General features: G+C 34.1%; 2 protein-coding genes across 6 annotated transcripts in view; one reads left to right on the top strand and one right to left on the bottom strand.

The window, feature by feature from the left end:
• LOC117181507 (inorganic pyrophosphatase) overlaps positions 1-5,988 on the top strand; it is a 112,284-nt gene extending 106,296 nt beyond the window's left edge. For 2 of the 3 annotated variants that reach the window (XM_033374259.1, XM_033374257.1), the window contains one exon: positions 5,765-5,988. In XM_033374259.1, coding sequence (XP_033230150.1) covers positions 5,765-5,768 — 4 coding nt within the window. In that variant the 3' untranslated portion in view covers positions 5,769-5,988. Of the gene's footprint in view, positions 1-5,650; positions 5,684-5,764 lie in introns of all 3 variants that reach the window. The other variant, XM_033374258.1, reaches the window with a different exon arrangement.
• Positions 5,989-7,049: 1,061 nt separating this feature from the next.
• LOC117181506 (traf2 and NCK-interacting protein kinase) overlaps positions 7,050-18,724 on the bottom strand; it is a 252,578-nt gene continuing 240,903 nt past the window's right edge. For all 3 annotated transcript variants that reach the window (XM_033374255.1, XM_033374254.1, XM_033374256.1), the window contains exons 16-18: positions 17,508-17,825; positions 17,128-17,427; positions 7,050-7,555 (exon numbers count right to left, since the gene is read on the bottom strand). In XM_033374255.1, the coding sequence (XP_033230146.1) occupies positions 7,472-7,555; positions 17,128-17,427; positions 17,508-17,825 (702 nt within the window). In that variant the 3' untranslated portion in view covers positions 7,050-7,471. The remainder of the gene's footprint in view (positions 7,556-17,127; positions 17,428-17,507; positions 17,826-18,724) is intronic.

Here is an 18,724-nt window from a genome sequence, read left to right as displayed (position 1 = left end):
TCTTAATAACAATCATTGTTACCAATAAAGAAGTATTTCATACAACATAAGTGGAATATTCCCCGCCACTTCTTATATTCGGGCCACCCCTCCCACCAGAATTTGTTTATATTCCACAGTTTTTTAGGTATATATGGTGACTATTTCCCCTCCAAATTGTATCTTGTTCCGCTGGCTGGTTTCACACATGCTTGTGCTATGAAAGTGTCGATAATTACAAGATTTTCAGAGGGATTTGCACTGTTAAAAATAGTATTATATTTAAAATACCAATGTATATTAAAATTAATATCTCAAACATATTAACTCGTCAATAAGAGCTTGTATATTAAATTTCATTCACATTCACGATAACCACTCAGATAATTTCATTTTATATACGATCAAAATAAATTTAACAGTAGTTTTCTATTATTAATAATAAAACATGTTACCTTCTTTCAGTTATTCGTAAGTAAAATTGGATTTGAAATCGAAATGTGTAATTATTCAAATAAACAACAGACTTTACCTACAATCAACTGTACTCACATTAAATTACTACCATTCAGGGCAGATTTTGGATGAAGTTCCACGGATGTGTTGCACTTTACTCATAAAAATGAACTCAATCGACGAATTCTAGATTATTACTTTAATTACGAATGTTGGACAAGATTTAGAGAAATGAAAAAACTTTAAGTTTTTAAGCACGCTGCTACTCCGACTTGTATATTAAAATTAATATAAAATGTGTATTAGATTTCAACTAAATGATTTCATATACGTTGGTATTCAATTTAATACAGATTTATCTAACAGTGAGGATTTGATACATATTCTCGCATGTTTCTGCTGGCATTTGTAATCCATACAGCAGCAAGATTGAATTTACCAGGATTCCGAGCAGCTAGGTCGTCATGACAATATTTCCCAGACAATTGCGCAGATCATTTCGAACATAGTATATTTTTGGTCCTTACTCAAAACTTCCGCATCGACTTAAGGGATAGGAGCATCAATCGCAACAAATTTAACGATAGGCCGATACTCACAGTCTTGAATAGCTTAACCGATAGGACCAGAATATGAGTAAGGGCCAGTTGCATGTCCGTATATATCTTACAGTAAGTGCCATAATGGTAGCTCATTAATATGCAGCAAACAGATCACAGATGCTATAGCTCTCAGATTTTCAGGACTTACAACTGCGTTTTCATCATACTTTCGGAAATATATTTAACACAGCCTAATACAGGAGTAGTATGCCCAAGGTAGGTGTTTTCTGGTTGTTGTGACATCGAAACATGCTATTCACTGCTGGTGCTTTCATAATATTCATCCTTAACTTCATTTTGAACCAAAGTAAGATCTTTTGGAACATCGAAATACAATTCACGTAGATTCCAAACCTGATCCTCTTTCTGCCAATTCTCCGTCAACTATCATTATTTCTATTCTGAATTTATTTTTGTCTACAACTTTACTACATTTTGGTATTTCTGCTTCAGGCATTGCACTTTTTGAATTTTTATCAAAAGTAGCTGGTTAACGAGCTTGACCTTCAGTTTCTGAAACTAAAAGTGTATACCAAAGGCTAATCGAATACACTGGAACCGCGGGTTTATCCTCTCGCGTAAGTCTTATTTATATCCGCTTGTCATCAACCACCTCGCAGTACGTCCATTTCCCCTTTGCTGAGCAGCATCGGTAGGATCCCCTTCCCACACGCACACAAACACACACACACGCGCGCGCGTGTACACATTTTTAACGACCTGTTTTTCGGATTTAGAGTAGGAATATTCGATTCTTTGCAAAGAATTGATTCTTGAGTTGATCTAAGATCAAATAGACAAGAATTAATTCTTCAAAAGATCAACTTGGAAAGAATCAATCTTCTAAAGATCAACCTTTTAGTGACGCATACAAAAGGTTTATTTAGAACATCAATGTTCACTTTCAATTGTTGTTGAATCGAATAGGCATTTTCATTTAAGGAAAACACCAGCACTGGGGCTCCGATGCTGTTCCAAAGTCGAAAATCGAACGAACCTCTCTTTCTGCCTCTACACATTAGAAAAAGAGGACGCAGGATGAATTTCAGGCGATATTAAAATGTTTCGAGCAATGCTCACAAGAAGGAAAAGGGGAAGATATGGGAAGTCTTCTTCGCACCTACGAAAATTGAATGAGCCTGAGTGAGAATCCAGTTCTTCTTTTTCTTCCACTGCGGGAAAAGCATTGAGTGATCCACCAAACAGACTTTTAGATTTAAACAGAATGAAGAACACTGATTGGTAGACTGCATACATATATGCTGTGCACTATCCAAGTCAGAGGCGCTTTTCAAGAGTGTGCTTTTACATTCCTCCTTCCGATTTACGTTCCTTTTACGCTACCTTTCCTCCATTTTATTTCAGTTAAAAAAAATCAACACCTTGATCCCGGAATTTTTCTCTAGTGTGGATGGCACGATGAAATCAGGATGTTCGTGTATCCTACGAGGGGCTATTTATTACGAGGTCCGTTGAAGTCAATATAACGTTATTCTGACTTCGTCCTGCCTTCATGACTCGGTTTGACTCGGCGCTTACTGTACATTAGGATGACTCAAAAACGCTTTTTTTTAGAGGGCAACGATCCCCTCACTTTCATTCCAAATCCGAAGATAGAAAATCCCTAATTTTTTTCTATTTTGACAGGTGCCGGCTTTGACTTGAAGTTTGCCATGTAAAATGCATAGGGAAAAATCACTTTTTTGAGTTTCGGAATATTTTTTTAGGGTTTGAAAAAATGTGACGGGAAAGTATGGGGATTGTTGAGAATTATCCAACGAAGATTTGCTTGCATTAGACATATGAGTTTGACACACCTAACACGTCCCCGCGACTACCTGAAAACTACCCTTAAAACTAAAAATGTCAATTCTTCATGAAATCGACCTTTTGAGCCACCGCATTCTAGTCTTTTTTCATTTAAAATTATTAATATTGGTCTAGTGGAATATTTATTATCATTGGTTAATTAATTTTTAATGATTTTAACAAATGGAATTTTTTAAAATATTTTTTCTTTAAAAAATTCGTTTTTCCCCTAAAAATTATTACTATTAGTCTAGTGAAATATTTAATAACACTGGTGTATTAATTTTTAATTGTTTAAAAAAATATAATTTGTTTAATTTTTTAATTCGTTTTTTCCCAAAAAATTATTACTATTTGTCTGTTTGAATATTTATTAACGTTTATTCATTTTCAATTATTCAAGCGAATGGTATTTGTTTAAATAATTTCGTTTCAATTTTTTTTTAAGGAAATTATTACTTTGGGTATTAGAGTAATAATTTTTATTAACAAAAATTTTAAAAAATAGAACTAATAAAACAATGTTATTAAATATTCCACTGAAGCAATATTAATAATTTTTTAAACAAATAACTTAAACAAATTCCATTTATTTATGTGATTGAACATTAATGTAATAATGTTAATAAATATTCCAGTAGACCAATAGTAATAATTTCTAAGAAGAAAAAACTAATTTTTGAGAAAAAAAAATGTTCAAACAAATTCCAATTGTTTAAATAATGAAAAATGAATGAACCAATGTTAATAAATATTCCACTAGACTAATATCGCCGCAAAAAATCAAGACCCCCTACTTTAGAAGGCAATTACTCCGCAGAAAGAAATGTGAGGAGGTTCGAATAAGAACCACACGATTATTAAATATTAAAAAATCTCAGTTTTGCAAGGATTTTCGTTAAATGTTTTTATTTAGTAATTGAATGGAGCTATCGCGCTGTTTAATGGCTTGAAATGTGTGGTAATGTACCGTGATTCCTATTTTGTCCACAAAACTGAATAAAAATTATGTTTTCGCGATTAAAGTCGCTTAGAATCATTCAGAGTTTAATGAGGCGAGGCGCGTGTCACAGAAGTAGAAAAAAGTGTAGAAAAAAAAGGTCCGTCATATTTCCCTGCGACAGACAGACGTTTTCTTCAGATTTTCGCACAGCTGCTGCTCGCTCAGCAGGGCCGTCTCAAAGCTTTGAGGTGGGCTGCGCCCTTCTCTCCTGGCATAAAATTTTGATATTATAATACAGTATCAAGCTTGCACATGAATTATCTTGTATTTTGTTCATTTAATATAGTACACTTATTTCGGTATTATAATATAATTTTGTAATTATTAGGCTGTTAATTCGCTACTGAAATGCGTGAAAGATTTGTTTATATGAGCAATTCCATGTCAAGTCATCTATGGAATGTAAGCTATTGTTAGAAGTTTTAATGAAAATTGCAGTATTTTTTCTCTTATGAATGTTGAAAGAAAAACTATAAAATTATTTGTGAAAAATTCCAAAAACTTAGAATATATTGAACATTGAGCTTTTTTGCATTTTAATTTAACTCTTATAACTTTAATGACTTTAATGCTGTAAAGGCGTATTTTTTTTAAATTATTAGTGTAAGCTACCTATACTTTTTTTTAAGTGGGGTTTTTTTTTCAGAAATTCAGTTTAAACATTCGTTTTTAAAAAACTCAAGAAGGTTTTGAAATTCTTTGTTTCAAGAAATATTTGTTCAGAACTGCATCATATTACGAATATTTTAAAAAAATACACCTTAATAGTATTAAAATCACAAAAGTTATGGGAGTTCAAAGAAAAAAGAACGAATTTTTCAATTTTAAGTATCCTGTAATTTCTTGGAATTATTCAAAAATCATGTTAGGGTTTTTCTTTCAACACCTACGAGAACAAATACCACAATTTTCATAAAAATTACTAACAATAGCTTAAGTTCTTCACATGATTTGAGATGAAATTGCACCTATATAATATATAAGTAATAATAATTATTAGAATTATAACACAAAAGTATATGATAATAATTGTTCATAAACGGCAATTGCTAAACAAAATTTTATATTCACGTATCTTTGTACAATAATAATTATTCCTTTTACATATATCGAAGCATACTAAAAAGACGATTGTCATTATGTCCTCTATGTTTAGTTTCCAAGAAAGTCAACACTTTCTTTTCGGCTAAATAGAAAAATATTTGTACGACACTACATATGGTGCAACATTTTCTTATTGCGAATAATTACAAAAAAAAGCACATGGAATTTCTCATATAAACAAATCTTTCACACATTTCAGTAGCGAACTAACAGACTAATAATTACAAAATTATATTATAATATATTATAATAATATAATATTATAATAAATTTGATACTGTACTATCATATCAACATTTTGTATCAGGAGAGAAGGGCGCAGCCCACCTCAAAGTTTAGAAACGGCCCTGCTGAGCGAGCAGCAGCTACGGGAAAATCTGGAGAAAACATTTGCCTGTCGCTGGGAAATATGACGGACCTTTTTTTTCTACACTTTTTTCTAATCATGTGGCACGCGCCTCGCGTCATTAAACTCTGAATTATTCTTTGCGACTTTAATCGCGAAAACTTAATTTTTATTCAGTTTTGTGGACAAAATAGGAATCAGGGTACATTACCACCCATTTTAAGCCATTTAACAGCTCGATAGCTCCATTCAATTCCTCAATAAAAACATTCAACAAAAATCCTTGCAAAACTGACATTTTTTAATATTGTTAAATTTTAAGGTCTCTAATGGATTTGAAACATGTTGTAGGACACTCCAGAATTTTTGCAAATGAAATATAGGGTAACTTCTTTGTCTTAAATTTAATTGAAACAATACAAATATTCTTCCTTGTAGTCTAATACATTATTTTTATCTTTTCAGTTGATAAGTGGCATTATGTGCATCTGAAGTGAACAGAACTACCACATATTTCACAAGACTGGTATTTTTCATCGATTGAGCGACGTTAATATTGTCACGTGCCAAGCGAATGAAGAAATTGTAATTTTCGGTACTTATATGTATTGTCTTAAATAATATTTGAAAAGCTTTGAATTTGTAATGAGATAACATTGGTTTACAATTATATAAACATACGACAAGCATTGCATTTTCTTTTTTATATGAGAACCGTAAGCAAAAGGAATACCCGAGAAGATTTTCCGTATCTTCTTATAGCTCCGTTATTTTTTCTTCTTCTGAGAATTAGAAAAAGAATATTTTAATAATAAAAGTCAAACCAAACCATGGAATAAGTTTTCATGGAAATATAACCAATGCCAGTCAAAGTAAATTTGGTTATAAAAATTGTTTATATCAATGACAAATTTTGGATACTAGTACACTGTGTACGAATTTTATAATGGTCAACAATTTTTATTGTTCAGATAAAAAGAAACGGCATTCTCCTGGACGATTGACCATCTTCTACAGTAGAGAACAGAACAACCTTTTCTTACCCATTTCACATACCATGTTCCTGTTTTTACTTTACCTTCGAAAAACAGGAATATTCGACTCGCTTAGCATAGATTCGAAAATCCGCGTATATCGTGCATTGTGTTATAGAACGTATCGTTTGAACCATGGGAGGAAGGCAGTTGTTTTTCTCGCGATTGGCGCCCTCGCCCTACAACTCGTTTTGAAAACATCACGCTCGACAAAAAAAAACACCTAACGTTCTTAAATGTATAATATACTATTCTTTTGAATGTGCTCCAGTAAAGCACAATCCTTTATAAGTATTTTAGAAAAAGTGCTGATCCTTTGAGATTCGTTAAGTCAACTGATTTTTGTCCCACAAATAAGTCTCGTAGCGGCATGTCAAACATGATAACAAACTGGTTCACAATCCTCGAAATTTGCTGATCGATTCTTGCGCGCAAGGTCCCTTGTACATCAATCCCATATCCAATTATATACATAATTTAAAAAATTCAATAAGCACCGCAGGGTACGCCTTTGAGCAACTGCCATATATGAAAATGACAAACAAAACCGCGGCAAATCAAACCTACGGCAGTGGTAGAGGAACTCTGTGAGTCATGCGACTCATATGAGAGCTTAATGCTACAAATAATTCTGTTCCAGTTGAGAACACGTTGAGGAGTTGTCGGGAACAAACAAACAAAAGTTGTTAACTTTATAAATGAAATTGGTCAAAGTATAGTAGATTCATATCATGGTTATTTGTAATTAAAGATGATATTTTTCTCTATCAAAATAAAACTGCTTAACAAAATAATACAATATGATATTTAGAGTATACGAAACAGTAATGTTAAAGAGTAATTCAAATACAAAGATCGCAAAGCTTTTTGAAGCTACGTCCATATTTTAATAATATTACAATACGCTGCTAAGTCAAGTAGGGATACCATTTTACAATGTTATTCTTTATTTTTATTTAAATTGTTACTTTTGTAGCAATGAATACACATTTCTAGTTATCTGGATAGTGGCAGTGAAGAGTGATTGGACCTTCTTCTTAAAATGTATCTTCTCAGGCAATAAAACGGTTTTATTTTTAGTTTGATCGATGCGCATATAGTTGGTGATGATAAAAATCATATACGATCTCCTTTGGGATCACCAGTTAGCCATACCTGGTTTATTCAAGGTCATGAAATATATTTGACACGAACTTCCACCTTTTGCCGAGGAAAAGAAAACCTAAACAGGAAAAAATATTAATATTATAATATATTACAATACACAAAATGGATAATACATGTATGTCAAGCAAGAATGAAATCACACTTCACAGGTTTTGATATATGTGTGCCTACAATACCCACAAAAATTCATCCTGTAACAATTTTGAAGCTTATTTTGATAAAAAAAAAAACTGCGTGACTTGCAATAACATGCAGCCTACATGGGTTTTAAAGGGTTTTATTAACCCTATTTTCTCACAATACTCTATGTTTAGATTATGTTGACTTTCATCCGTATCAACATGAATTCGATTAAATATGGGTTAATGTAATTCGTTACCGTGTTCCTTGCGATGTCCCTGAGTTTGCATATCAGCCGGTAATGAAACAGTTTTTAAATAATTTTATGATTTAAGAGATCATTTTTCCCACTAAAATTAATTAACAATTGTGAAAAAGGGAGAAAGGTACGCATAGCAGATACAAGCATCCGAATGGCGAGAACTGTTTGCAAGGTTACTTAATTTTCTACGCAATTCTGATCCGAAGAAGCATTCTCGGGGGTCTCCTTATATCCCAAGTAAGAGATTCGTTCTCAGCGCCAGTGGCACAGTCTGCACTGCCTACCGGTGGCTTAAAACTACTATCTCATGGTCTTCACGTATAGGACGTCGCTTGTAGAAAATGAATATTTTCACAAAAAATATTTAGACCCTCTTCTAAACTTGCATCGATTCTAGGATTACCCACTACTTGTGGCGTAGCCAAGTGGGAGGAAGGAGGTGCTAAAATCCCCCTCTTGACGATGGAACTACCGCCTTCTGCATTTTTCCCGCAAGTGTTTTAGCATATTGTTGACACGCAGGGATGCTTTTTAGGCCATTAGCAAGTGAAAGCTTGGCACCTCCAAGAGCGCCGATGATAAGAACGATTAGTTTAACAGAATATTCCGGGCAAAATCGTTGCAACTCCCTTATAAGGTCTCGATACCTCTCTTTTTTTCATTCTCCTTGGTTATGATGTTTTTGTCAGCTGGTGCCGAAAATTCGATAACGAACATGGTTCGCTTCTCGAAGTCAAGAAGAACCATGTCAGGCCTCGAGTGAGCAACAGAAACAATTGTCGAGAATATAAAGTCCCAGTGTATGCCGTAAGAGTGACTGAGATGGTAATAAAGCACTCTTAGTGCCGCATTGTGCCTTTGAATGGGCAATTACGGCGACTTAAGGAAAACAAACGTTAGCTCACAAGACATTTACTGTTCCTTCACATTTCTGTGGAAGATACCGTGCATCCTCTTATCGAGGAGCTGTTCACGAAAGTTTTTCTCTTGTGCTTTCTTAATCCAGGCTTTCAGGAGTGAGTACTCGAGATATATAAGATTTTTTGCATTTTTCTCACCCCTAATACTGAAGTCCAGTCCGAGTGTTTGAGCAGCCTCTTCCGTTGCTTTGTACAGAAACGCTCCTTTGCCCACTTCTTCGTGATTCCGGACCATTTTAAGAAGAGGGTCTCTTCCATTTGCAACTCTACTTGCTGTACCCAGAACAATCCTGTTGTGAAGACATTCAAGACTCAATATTCCGCGACCACCTTAATGGTGTCAGATGGTGTCGCCCTGAAAGACGCCTCTCTGAAAGGTGACCTTGTTAGTTGTCACACGATTTTTTCCAGATGAGATAGTAAATCTGTTTTTCCAAAGCGGCATCAATCTCTCTATGCGCCTAACTATTTGCGGATGAACCTTTAAGATTTCCAAAAGACAGATGATAACTCTATGGGAGGTCAAATCGAAAGCTTTCCGATAATCAATCCAGGCCACTGATAGGTCACGCTGGTAGAATGCTGCATCTTTGCAGACACATCTATCTATGAGCACGTTCTCCCGACATCCGGCTACGCCTTTCTTTGAGCCTCGTTGCTCATACATTTTTTGCCACACAGGTTCAATTGTTCGAACACTCCTATCATTTAGGATAGCTGTGAATATCTTATAAAGTGTGTTCAGACAAGTTGTTGGCCTGTAATTCTTCGGGTCAGCTAAGCTGCCTATTTTCGGCAGGAGTATTGTGCGCCCTTCCACCAACCACTCCGGAATCGGCTCTTCAGACTTTAAATATGAGGTGAAAATACGGGCCAAATGCTAATGGGTTGAAGAAAACTTCTTCCACCAGAAGGTTTTGATACAATCTGGTGCCGGTGCGGAATAGTTCTTCATCCCTCTTAATACTTTTTTCACCTCCTCGGTAGTAATGGGTAGGCAATCTTTATCAGGTGTTATGAGGGCAACACATAACTCCTTGAAGCTATTTATATTTTATGAGTCTTCGTCCAGTCTATGCTGCACTTCGTAGACTTCTCTCCAAAATACTTCGACCTCCCCTGATTTGGGTGGGTGTTCGACAGTAACTGGAGGGTCTTGGAAGAGTCGAGATGGCAGCTTTGACTTGTTAGGTGTGTGATAACGGGTCTGAAGTTCACGCGCGAACTTTCGAATCTTGGCGGTAAAATTCCTGCCAGATGTGATGTAGTCAATCACACACTGAATGCGGGACGCGTACTGTCTTGCCCAGCCTATCTTTATGGCAAGTTGATGCATTCTTTTTTTGGTCTTATGATCAACCGTTGGTTTTGTTTTACGATTCGCATCGGCCAAAGCGCTCGCTGCATTATACACACAATAATTGATAGCCCAGAGGTCGGATTCTCCGGAAAAATGTCCACGAAGCTCGTCATCCATTTCAGCCAGATCTTTAGGCTTGAGAGAAACGTTGGAATTATCGCAAACACGTGTCACGTCAAGACGTGATTGACCGGTGCCGATTATGTGGAGATACCAACGAATCCATCGAGCACATTATTGATGGCTGTCGCATAATGGCTCAGAGAGAATATACGCACAGATATAATGATGTAGCGGGCATTAAACATCAACAAACTTCCCTAAACCTAAGACTGTTAAAAGAATGGATGCCCTTCTATAAATACATTCCAATGCCCGTTTTATAAAGCGAAGATTACATCTTATATTGGGGTGTTACAATCCAAATGGATCATTACATCCGGGCCAATCGACCCGACATCGTGATGCGAGAAAAAAGGTGAAAGAGTCTACATCATCGACATTGCTTGTCTGCTTAACCGAAATTTGAAGTCAATATATACAACCAAGATCCACAAGTATAGCGAGTTAAAGCATGAAGTAAAGACCATATGGAGGAATGTGACTCATGCATCTAGCAATCCCATCGCAATTTCGACTACAGGCAATGTGCACGCAAGATGCACTGAACATCTTGAACATTTAGGAGTCAGTAGGGTATTGGCAGCAGCTCACAAGGCGGTTTTATTAAACACCTGTCGCACTGTAAGAAACTTTCTTGATCATCAGGAAGCGAGCGACTAAAAACCCGTGGAGTGACAGATGATAGCTCTAAGAAGGCATCCAGAGGTGACTGTTGTCACCTCCAACGCTCATAATTGTATACCTACAACATCATCGCAGCATCATTACATAATTAATATTTAATTATTAACTCTTTAAGCAGGAAGTCCTAATTCTGTTGAATAACAATTCTAAACAAGTTCAGGAGTAATATATGATCAATTTTTGCAAAAGAAAAAAAAAACAATTTTTAATTTTTCTAATTTTCTTGGTTTCTATCAATGATGCGATAACTTTTAACCACCTTGCGAGATGTGGAATAGTCCACTTTGATCTAATGCATGCATTTCTTTCGCGGAATTCCAAGCTCGTTACCTGAAAATTAGAAACATCGAAAATAGTGAACGTGGCATATATGCTACACCAGGCACTAAATTGTTAATAACATTTACGTAGACAAAAAGACAAAATCGTTCCCCCCACCATTCTTTTAAAAAAGTTTTCTCCTGATTATTATAAAATTTTTAATTAAATCTACAAATTTAATATTTTTTAAATTTTATAGCTTTTTTAAATTCAAGCAATTATTTACGTGGGACCGCGAGTCCATACGCTATTTGGAGAGCATGCACAGTGGTTTGTATTTGTTTGAAGTAAGTTCTCTCATTTTCTCACTCCTATTCACGAAAGAGTGTGACTGAAAAAAGGAAACAACTTACTTCCTCTTTAGTGCGCATGAGAATACGCATGCCTTGGATTTATATTAATTCCATAGTCACATATATACAGTATGCTCGTCTCACTCCATCGCGTTGTCGCGCGTAGCCAGTAGTCACGCATAAGTTTGTACAGAGAGCAGAAGAGAACCGAAGAACTGATTGGAGAGCCGGTTCCAGAACCGTCTTTCGAAGATTAAGGGCCTGTTCCAAATAACCGGTTCTTCCAAGGAACCGGAAGCGGTTAGACGCATTAGGTTCCAGCATGTCTTGTGCATTGCTTCAGTAAATGCGTTTTGCTCGGTCTAACCGAGGTTCTGCGCGCGTGAGAGCGTATGCAAGAAATTAGGCAAAAATATTCAACCGTGCGGCCTAAAAATTCAGAACCGAGTACTCAATTGCTAAATACCTTAAAAAAAAGCACTTTTATCATTCATTGATTGGGTCATAAATTGAAGTAAATAATATTTTTTTACGATTTACGGGAAAAAATTGTTTAAACAAATGATTTTTTAAGGTACTAAACATTCTGAAGAAAATAATATTTCCCAATTCCTATAACTTACAGGGAGAAACAACTGTGAAAATAAATAATAATTCTTTAAACAAGTCAGACTAAATTCCCTAAAGGATTTCATTATTCCTTCACACGTTTAGAAATTTTCCTGATTCTTTTATTCACGTTTTTGTAATTATATAAATAAATTGATTCTGCCCATACAAAAAATAAATCAATCCAAAAGTTCATAATGACAGTTTCTGTAACAGACCGATATCTCACAAGAATGAAACAGTCATTTTATCGTTATTACGGATATCAAAATGTGTAATCGATTCCGAATTTTGAGGCCGTACGGTTTACTATCTTTATCTACTTTTTTGCATACTTCATCTCCATAATCATATCTCGGAGAAAGCAGAGCCATTTTTTCGATAAAATGTTGATATTTTGTTTAATAATAAAAAGGGAAGAACAGTAGTAGTAACGCGCAGTGTTAGCTGCATATGAATTTTCGCCGCGGATAATCTAGATTATTAGCTATAATGTTATGATTTTTTTAAAACACCGTTTTTCGCATGAATTTTTTAGAAAACTGCGGTGTAAATGCACAGAATGTAAATATTTACATTATTACTGCAAATATTAACCGATTTTCATTAAAATTTTTATTTTTATTTCTTGTAATTATATCAATTAATTAATTCTATTAATTGAAAATGAATAATTAAATTATTTCATAATGTCAGTTTTGCTAACTGGCAGAAATCTCGTAACAATGCCCGGGTTCATTCGTTCCAGATAATTAATCTCCCTCCGGGTAGTCTCCCGACTGGAGTTTGTCTAGGGTAAACAGGCTCGCTGCTGACATACATGTATAGATTTCATTGAGTGTCAGTGCTATCTTTTCACTATTTTGATTATTAAACAAAATATAGACATTTTATCGAAAACCCCGCTCTTCTTGCTTGTAGATATGATTATTTAGATGAGGTATGCAAAAAATTAGACAAAAATATTCAACCGTGCGGCCTCAAAATTCAGACGCGATTACCATTCTGATAAAGGACCATTAAGATACAAGGAATGAAGTCCAAACAAAAAAATAGTGAAAAGTTTCTATTTTGTTATGTTTTTTCTTTAAAGAAATCTGCAGGTGCAAGAGACATGCAGAATGGCTTCTTCATTAATGTATAATTAAAAATAAGATAGGAAAATTCAATGGATGTGCGTAATAATGAAGGCATTTCATAATTTGTAAACAATTTTGCCCGTAAGGATGATAAATATGTCATTCATAAGTTTTATGTATTAAATTATCCGCATTTTTCCTTCTATGTAGTAACGTACTTTCTGTACAGCCTTTTACCCCCCCCCCCCTCCCCCCGCCAAACCTCGAGAAATCGTGGGTACACCACTGCGCAAAACCTCGAATAATTAGCAAGTTTTATTTGTTTGATTCACAAATACGTGAAGAGAAAGAAATATTGGAACAGTGCCGACTGTATTAAAAACATTAGGTCGGATTTAACCAACACTCCTAAAGTTTCTTTATTTGACTAAAATAGCCGATTTATAATCCCGAAAAAGATCATATAACAGTTCGCTGCCATCGGGAATCACAGGTTTATTTAAAAGAAGCATATTTCGGGCGTGAATTCGTGAAAAAAAATTAATACGGGCATGTATTTCGTACGGGTAAAAAATCATTTGATAGATTATTCTTACGTAAAAGCAGATTTAATTATTATTTTGCAAACAAAAAATTTGTAAGTGTTAAATTAAATATTTATCATTAATTGGAAAAATTGAAAATTTAAGGGCATGTGATACTTCGTCGTGTTGCGAATCGGGTACATTTCCCCCGGATTTTTTTCCACAAAAATAAAAATTTTTTTAAACTGAATTCGGAGATGCTAAAAATATCATAACGCACGTCCCTGAACTCTTTTTTGAGGGATAATAACCAAATAACTTTATTGTTCTAAATAAAAATGGTATTCATGTGCATTATTTTGAGGTAAGGGCTATTTTTAGCTCTCTGGCATTCCGATAATGTAGATCTCTGTCGTACCGATGCTGTCGGCAAGCACTATAGAATAATTATGGGAGAGAATTGTAACACACATAACCTCGAAATATACTCACACGTTTTTAGCAAAATCAAAATTTTTTTGAATTAACCCACAAAAAGTGTGCAGGGACGTCCGTTAGCATGTTCGCTATCATTTCCCAAATTTTTAAGACAAAATATTTATAATTGTAGAAAAAAAGTCGGGGGAACCTAAAACTGGTAAAATCGATAATTTTCTAAGTATCACATGCCTTTAAGTAAGAGCCTCTTGTTCATCTCGCTTATTATTATTTTAATATTTATTGTAATTCATATAGAGAGAAGAAAAATATTTTATGTTCTAAAAGACTTTGGCTTCAAAAAGTTTAAAACTGAATTATTCCAACTCTATGAATTTTACCCACATATGTAATTCGGTAACAAATGTGTTGCCAGAGTGACCACAAGGGCGGAGTGAAAGTGATTAAATTATTCGAATCATTTGAGCTGAACGAAAAATATTTGTGGGTTGGCATCCGAAAAAAGTGAATTTTTTTAAATCGGTTAGTATCTTCTGATCACTTTTTTGTTTTGAATATTCAAAATTTTGAAATTTCCCTATTGCTTCGAAAATTATGGCAATTTTTTATGTACATTTCCTACTGGTAAATAATAAAAAAATTATGAATTGAAAATCATTCTTTTTTAAAATTTATAATTGTTCGAAAATGACCAAAAAACATGTTTTTTTTTGGATTGAGTTCTCTAAACACACATTTTTGAACAAGTTTAATATGTCGAACCTGAAATTTCTTTCACTTCAATGAAAGGAAAATACTGTAATTTTGTTTTTTCAGCGTTTAAAAATGGTAACATTAAATTTTTTAAACAATGTTCACAACTTGTTTAGACCAAGCTTTCAGACGCAAAAAATGATGGTGCTATTACGGAAAAAAATATTTTCGTAGGAATAATCTGATGGAATCATTTTATATACATACTCTCCCTTATAGGGACATAAAAAATCAGCTTTCCCCCCTCCCCCGATAAATTAAGAAAATGATTTCCTGAACTCTTTAATAGCTATTCGCTGAAAAATGGGATACCATTGACAAAATTCCCCCCATGCATTAACAACCCACCTCCCTAGGGACGGAGGGTATGTATATAAGATTCACACCAGCTTATTCCTACGAAAATATTTTTTTTTCCATAATAGCAGCATCATTTTTTGCGTCTGAAAGCTTGGTATAAACAAGTTATTAAACATGCTAAAAAAACACGTCAAATTGATGATTTATGAACAGTGGAAACATCAGTACACGTTTTTTTCTCGAAAAAAAAAACAATAAGTTTTTTTTTTTCAATTTATAATTTTATATTATTATTCACTAGAAAAAACTGTACATCCAAAAAATTTGCCATGATTTTCGAAGCAATAGGGACATTTTTTGGAATTTTCAAATGTTTGAATTTTCTAATAAAAAAAAAAGGGAACAGAAGATATTAACCGATTTCAAAATTTTATTATTTCGGATGCGAACCCACAAATATTTTTCGCTCAGCTCAAACGATTTGACTAATTTGATCATTTTCACTCCGGCCCAGTGACCATCCACCCGGGCGAAAATCGGGATAAAAGCTTTGACTTTGAAAGATTCAATTTAGTTTTCATTTTCAGATTGTCAAATTTTAATCGCTTTAAATTTTAAATTAATGAAATTAAAAAGTTAAAAATTTTAGTTATTTAATTTTGAACGCTTTTAATTATAAATAATACAATTACAATTGCTTTGAATTTTTAATGATCCAAATTATGCAATTTCGGGACTCTTCAAATCAAAACAAAATTGTTTAATTTTTAGCACTTTGACTGAGCAATTATACACTTCAACTCATTTTTCTACTTTTTTGTCCAAAATTATAATAAATTAAGAATTTTTTTAGTTATTAATTTAAATGAGGTAAAATTGATTTTTAATTAAAAAATTTAATTTGATTCAATTTAATTCAGTTTTTCTAAATAATTGGAATTAATATGTCCAAAAGTTGTCAAAAATTGTTCCATATACATATTTTCTAATTGCAGACGCTTTCAACTTGAAATGATTAATTATTGTTTTAAAAATGTTTATAACATAATATTTATTAATTGTTTGTATAATGGATTTTTAAATTATTTATATTTTTCATGTTACGAAATAAAAATCTAGACATGTCAGCGCGCGATTTGCGAGTCTGGATTTATTAAAGGCCCGCAATTACATTTCTGTTATATTACAATGGCATTTCTATGTTTTCCTTCATTAGACACAAAAATTTCCATATCCTAGTTATTATATGATTCAAAGTCAATCGATTTATTGCAAAAAGGCTTTATAATGCTTATCGACTTCCGCTGATGAGATAAAGGACGCAAAACCTCGTTAAGTGCTCGAAACCGCGTAGAAGTATCGTCCACTCGCAAAAATCGATCGATGAAAAAAAGTGGTCAAAACATCAATCAAAATACATGGCTTTCGTTTAGAATTAATTTCTTACTGAAAAGCAATAAACATATTACATTTTGAAACAAAGTGTGTTGTTGTGCCCATAGAATATGTATTAAGAATATAACATAAAAATTTCAATCATTTTTATCAACAAACAGTCGAATAATCGTTGCGTGAAGACAAATACGAAGGTATATTTTGTTTCACGTTCCGACACCTTTTTTTTATGGATCGATTTTCCCGAGTGGACAATACACATACGCGGTTTCGAGCGCTTTACGAGTTCTTGCATCTGCCATCTCAATTGATAATATGCGTGAAAAACCTGTGGGTTTCGCAAAGAGAGTATTTTTTATAAAACGGGAGAGATCACGAATATTTACCAGAAAAACAAGGAGAAAGCCGAGAGACAACATTTTTTAAATAATGGCCAGTCTGGTTACCTTATCATTACGTTCACAGAGGAACTTGAGCCGTTGAGCTTTCTTGTGCATGAAGACACCGTCAAGATGTCCGCTTTCAACGCTTCTAATTTCAATAGCTTTGTTACCCCAACCCATAATCTGTCCAGTGCCAATGTATGCGACACTGGTTGGCATTTCTCCCCACTGTAGTACCATTGTTTTTGAAACTCTTCCATACGTATTCACATATACACCTTCATTGTCGTAACAAAGAAGTAACTGCATACCATTGCTATTTGGGAGTGCCACAATACAATGTGGGCAAATTGGTCCCTGAGTCTGGAAAAAAGTATTGTTTATATATGAAAATTTGGAATCCAGATATGTAGACAAGAATATTCTAAGCGTTATGAACTTACGTGTTTAGGTAAATATATGTCATATACAGTTGCGGAATCTAAATCTACGGCGTGAAAGCCATCAGCACTTCCATATATAACTTTTAACCTGGTACCTTCTTCAACTGTAAGGTCGACAAGAAGTGGTCTGTGCGCAAGTTCACCAAATGATTTAAATGCCATAAATTTATGATAAGGTTTTGGTGCCCAGGCATAAATTTCTATCGAATCTTTTAGTGCAATAACAAGAAATTTTATCCTTTCGTATTTTACAATCTTGAAATGCACTGCTCCTTGAAGGTCACCGACATTTATCCAACCATTTCGGCGCTCAACTTGCTGCAATTTAAAACATATAATTTAAAATACATATACAGTTTAAGTGACCACTAGTACACAGAATTCGTAGTGGTAGGATAGGCATCCTTGAGTGCAAGCTGAAGCCAGGAAAGTGGATAGAAAGGAAGAAAGCTTGACAATCGTTCTTTGAAGATATTCAAATACGAGTGCTTAGCGCACTTGAGCAAAGAGGCAGTTTTTATTTTACTTTTTTGTAATTCGCTTGCTACCACTCGCGATTCTAGTGCGAATGTCCAAAAGTAGAATACCCTCCAAATTTTATACTTATCGGTTAATAATTACCCATCGCTTCAGCAACTTGGAAGTATCCTATAAGATAAATACGGGGAAATTATGGAAAAGTGTTTAAATTACACAAGTTTTAATTCTTTCGTAGGAAACCCTTATGCATTCGGTAAAATGTCTAACTGTCCGTTAGCACGCCTAGCGCAAAAAATAATTAGATCTATCGACTTTATTTTTTGCATGAAAATATTTTTTGCGTATCTTATGTGAAGAAAAATAATATCGACGCCTATCGTAATACTCATGAATACATAATAATGTAGGCTTTTTGAATTCGAACGCCCCTGTTAGCACACGCCCAGCACCAAAAATATTAGGTCTTTTTTATATAAGGACATTTTTTCGATGTGTTTCGCATGACTAATGCGAGGAAAGCTAATGCGAACGCTGGTGAAAATACGCATGAAGATTTTACTATGCAAAAACATAAACATGTAGGCCTTTGGACTCAAAATACCTCTTTTAACACGTCTAGCGTGGAAGCTATTAGGTCTGCTCACTTGATCTTTTGCAAAAGAATGTGTTTCACTTGTATAATGCGTAGAAAAATAATTCAAATCCTGGTGGAAATATTCATTGAGACGTTGCTATGC

Source organism: Belonocnema kinseyi, chromosome 10 (genome assembly GCF_010883055.1).
Source record: "Belonocnema kinseyi isolate 2016_QV_RU_SX_M_011 chromosome 10, B_treatae_v1, whole genome shotgun sequence".
Lineage (NCBI taxonomy): Eukaryota > Metazoa > Arthropoda > Insecta > Hymenoptera > Cynipidae > Belonocnema > Belonocnema kinseyi.
The sequence above is the reverse complement of the archived record's forward strand: the minus strand, read 5'-3'. Positions and strand labels throughout refer to the sequence as shown.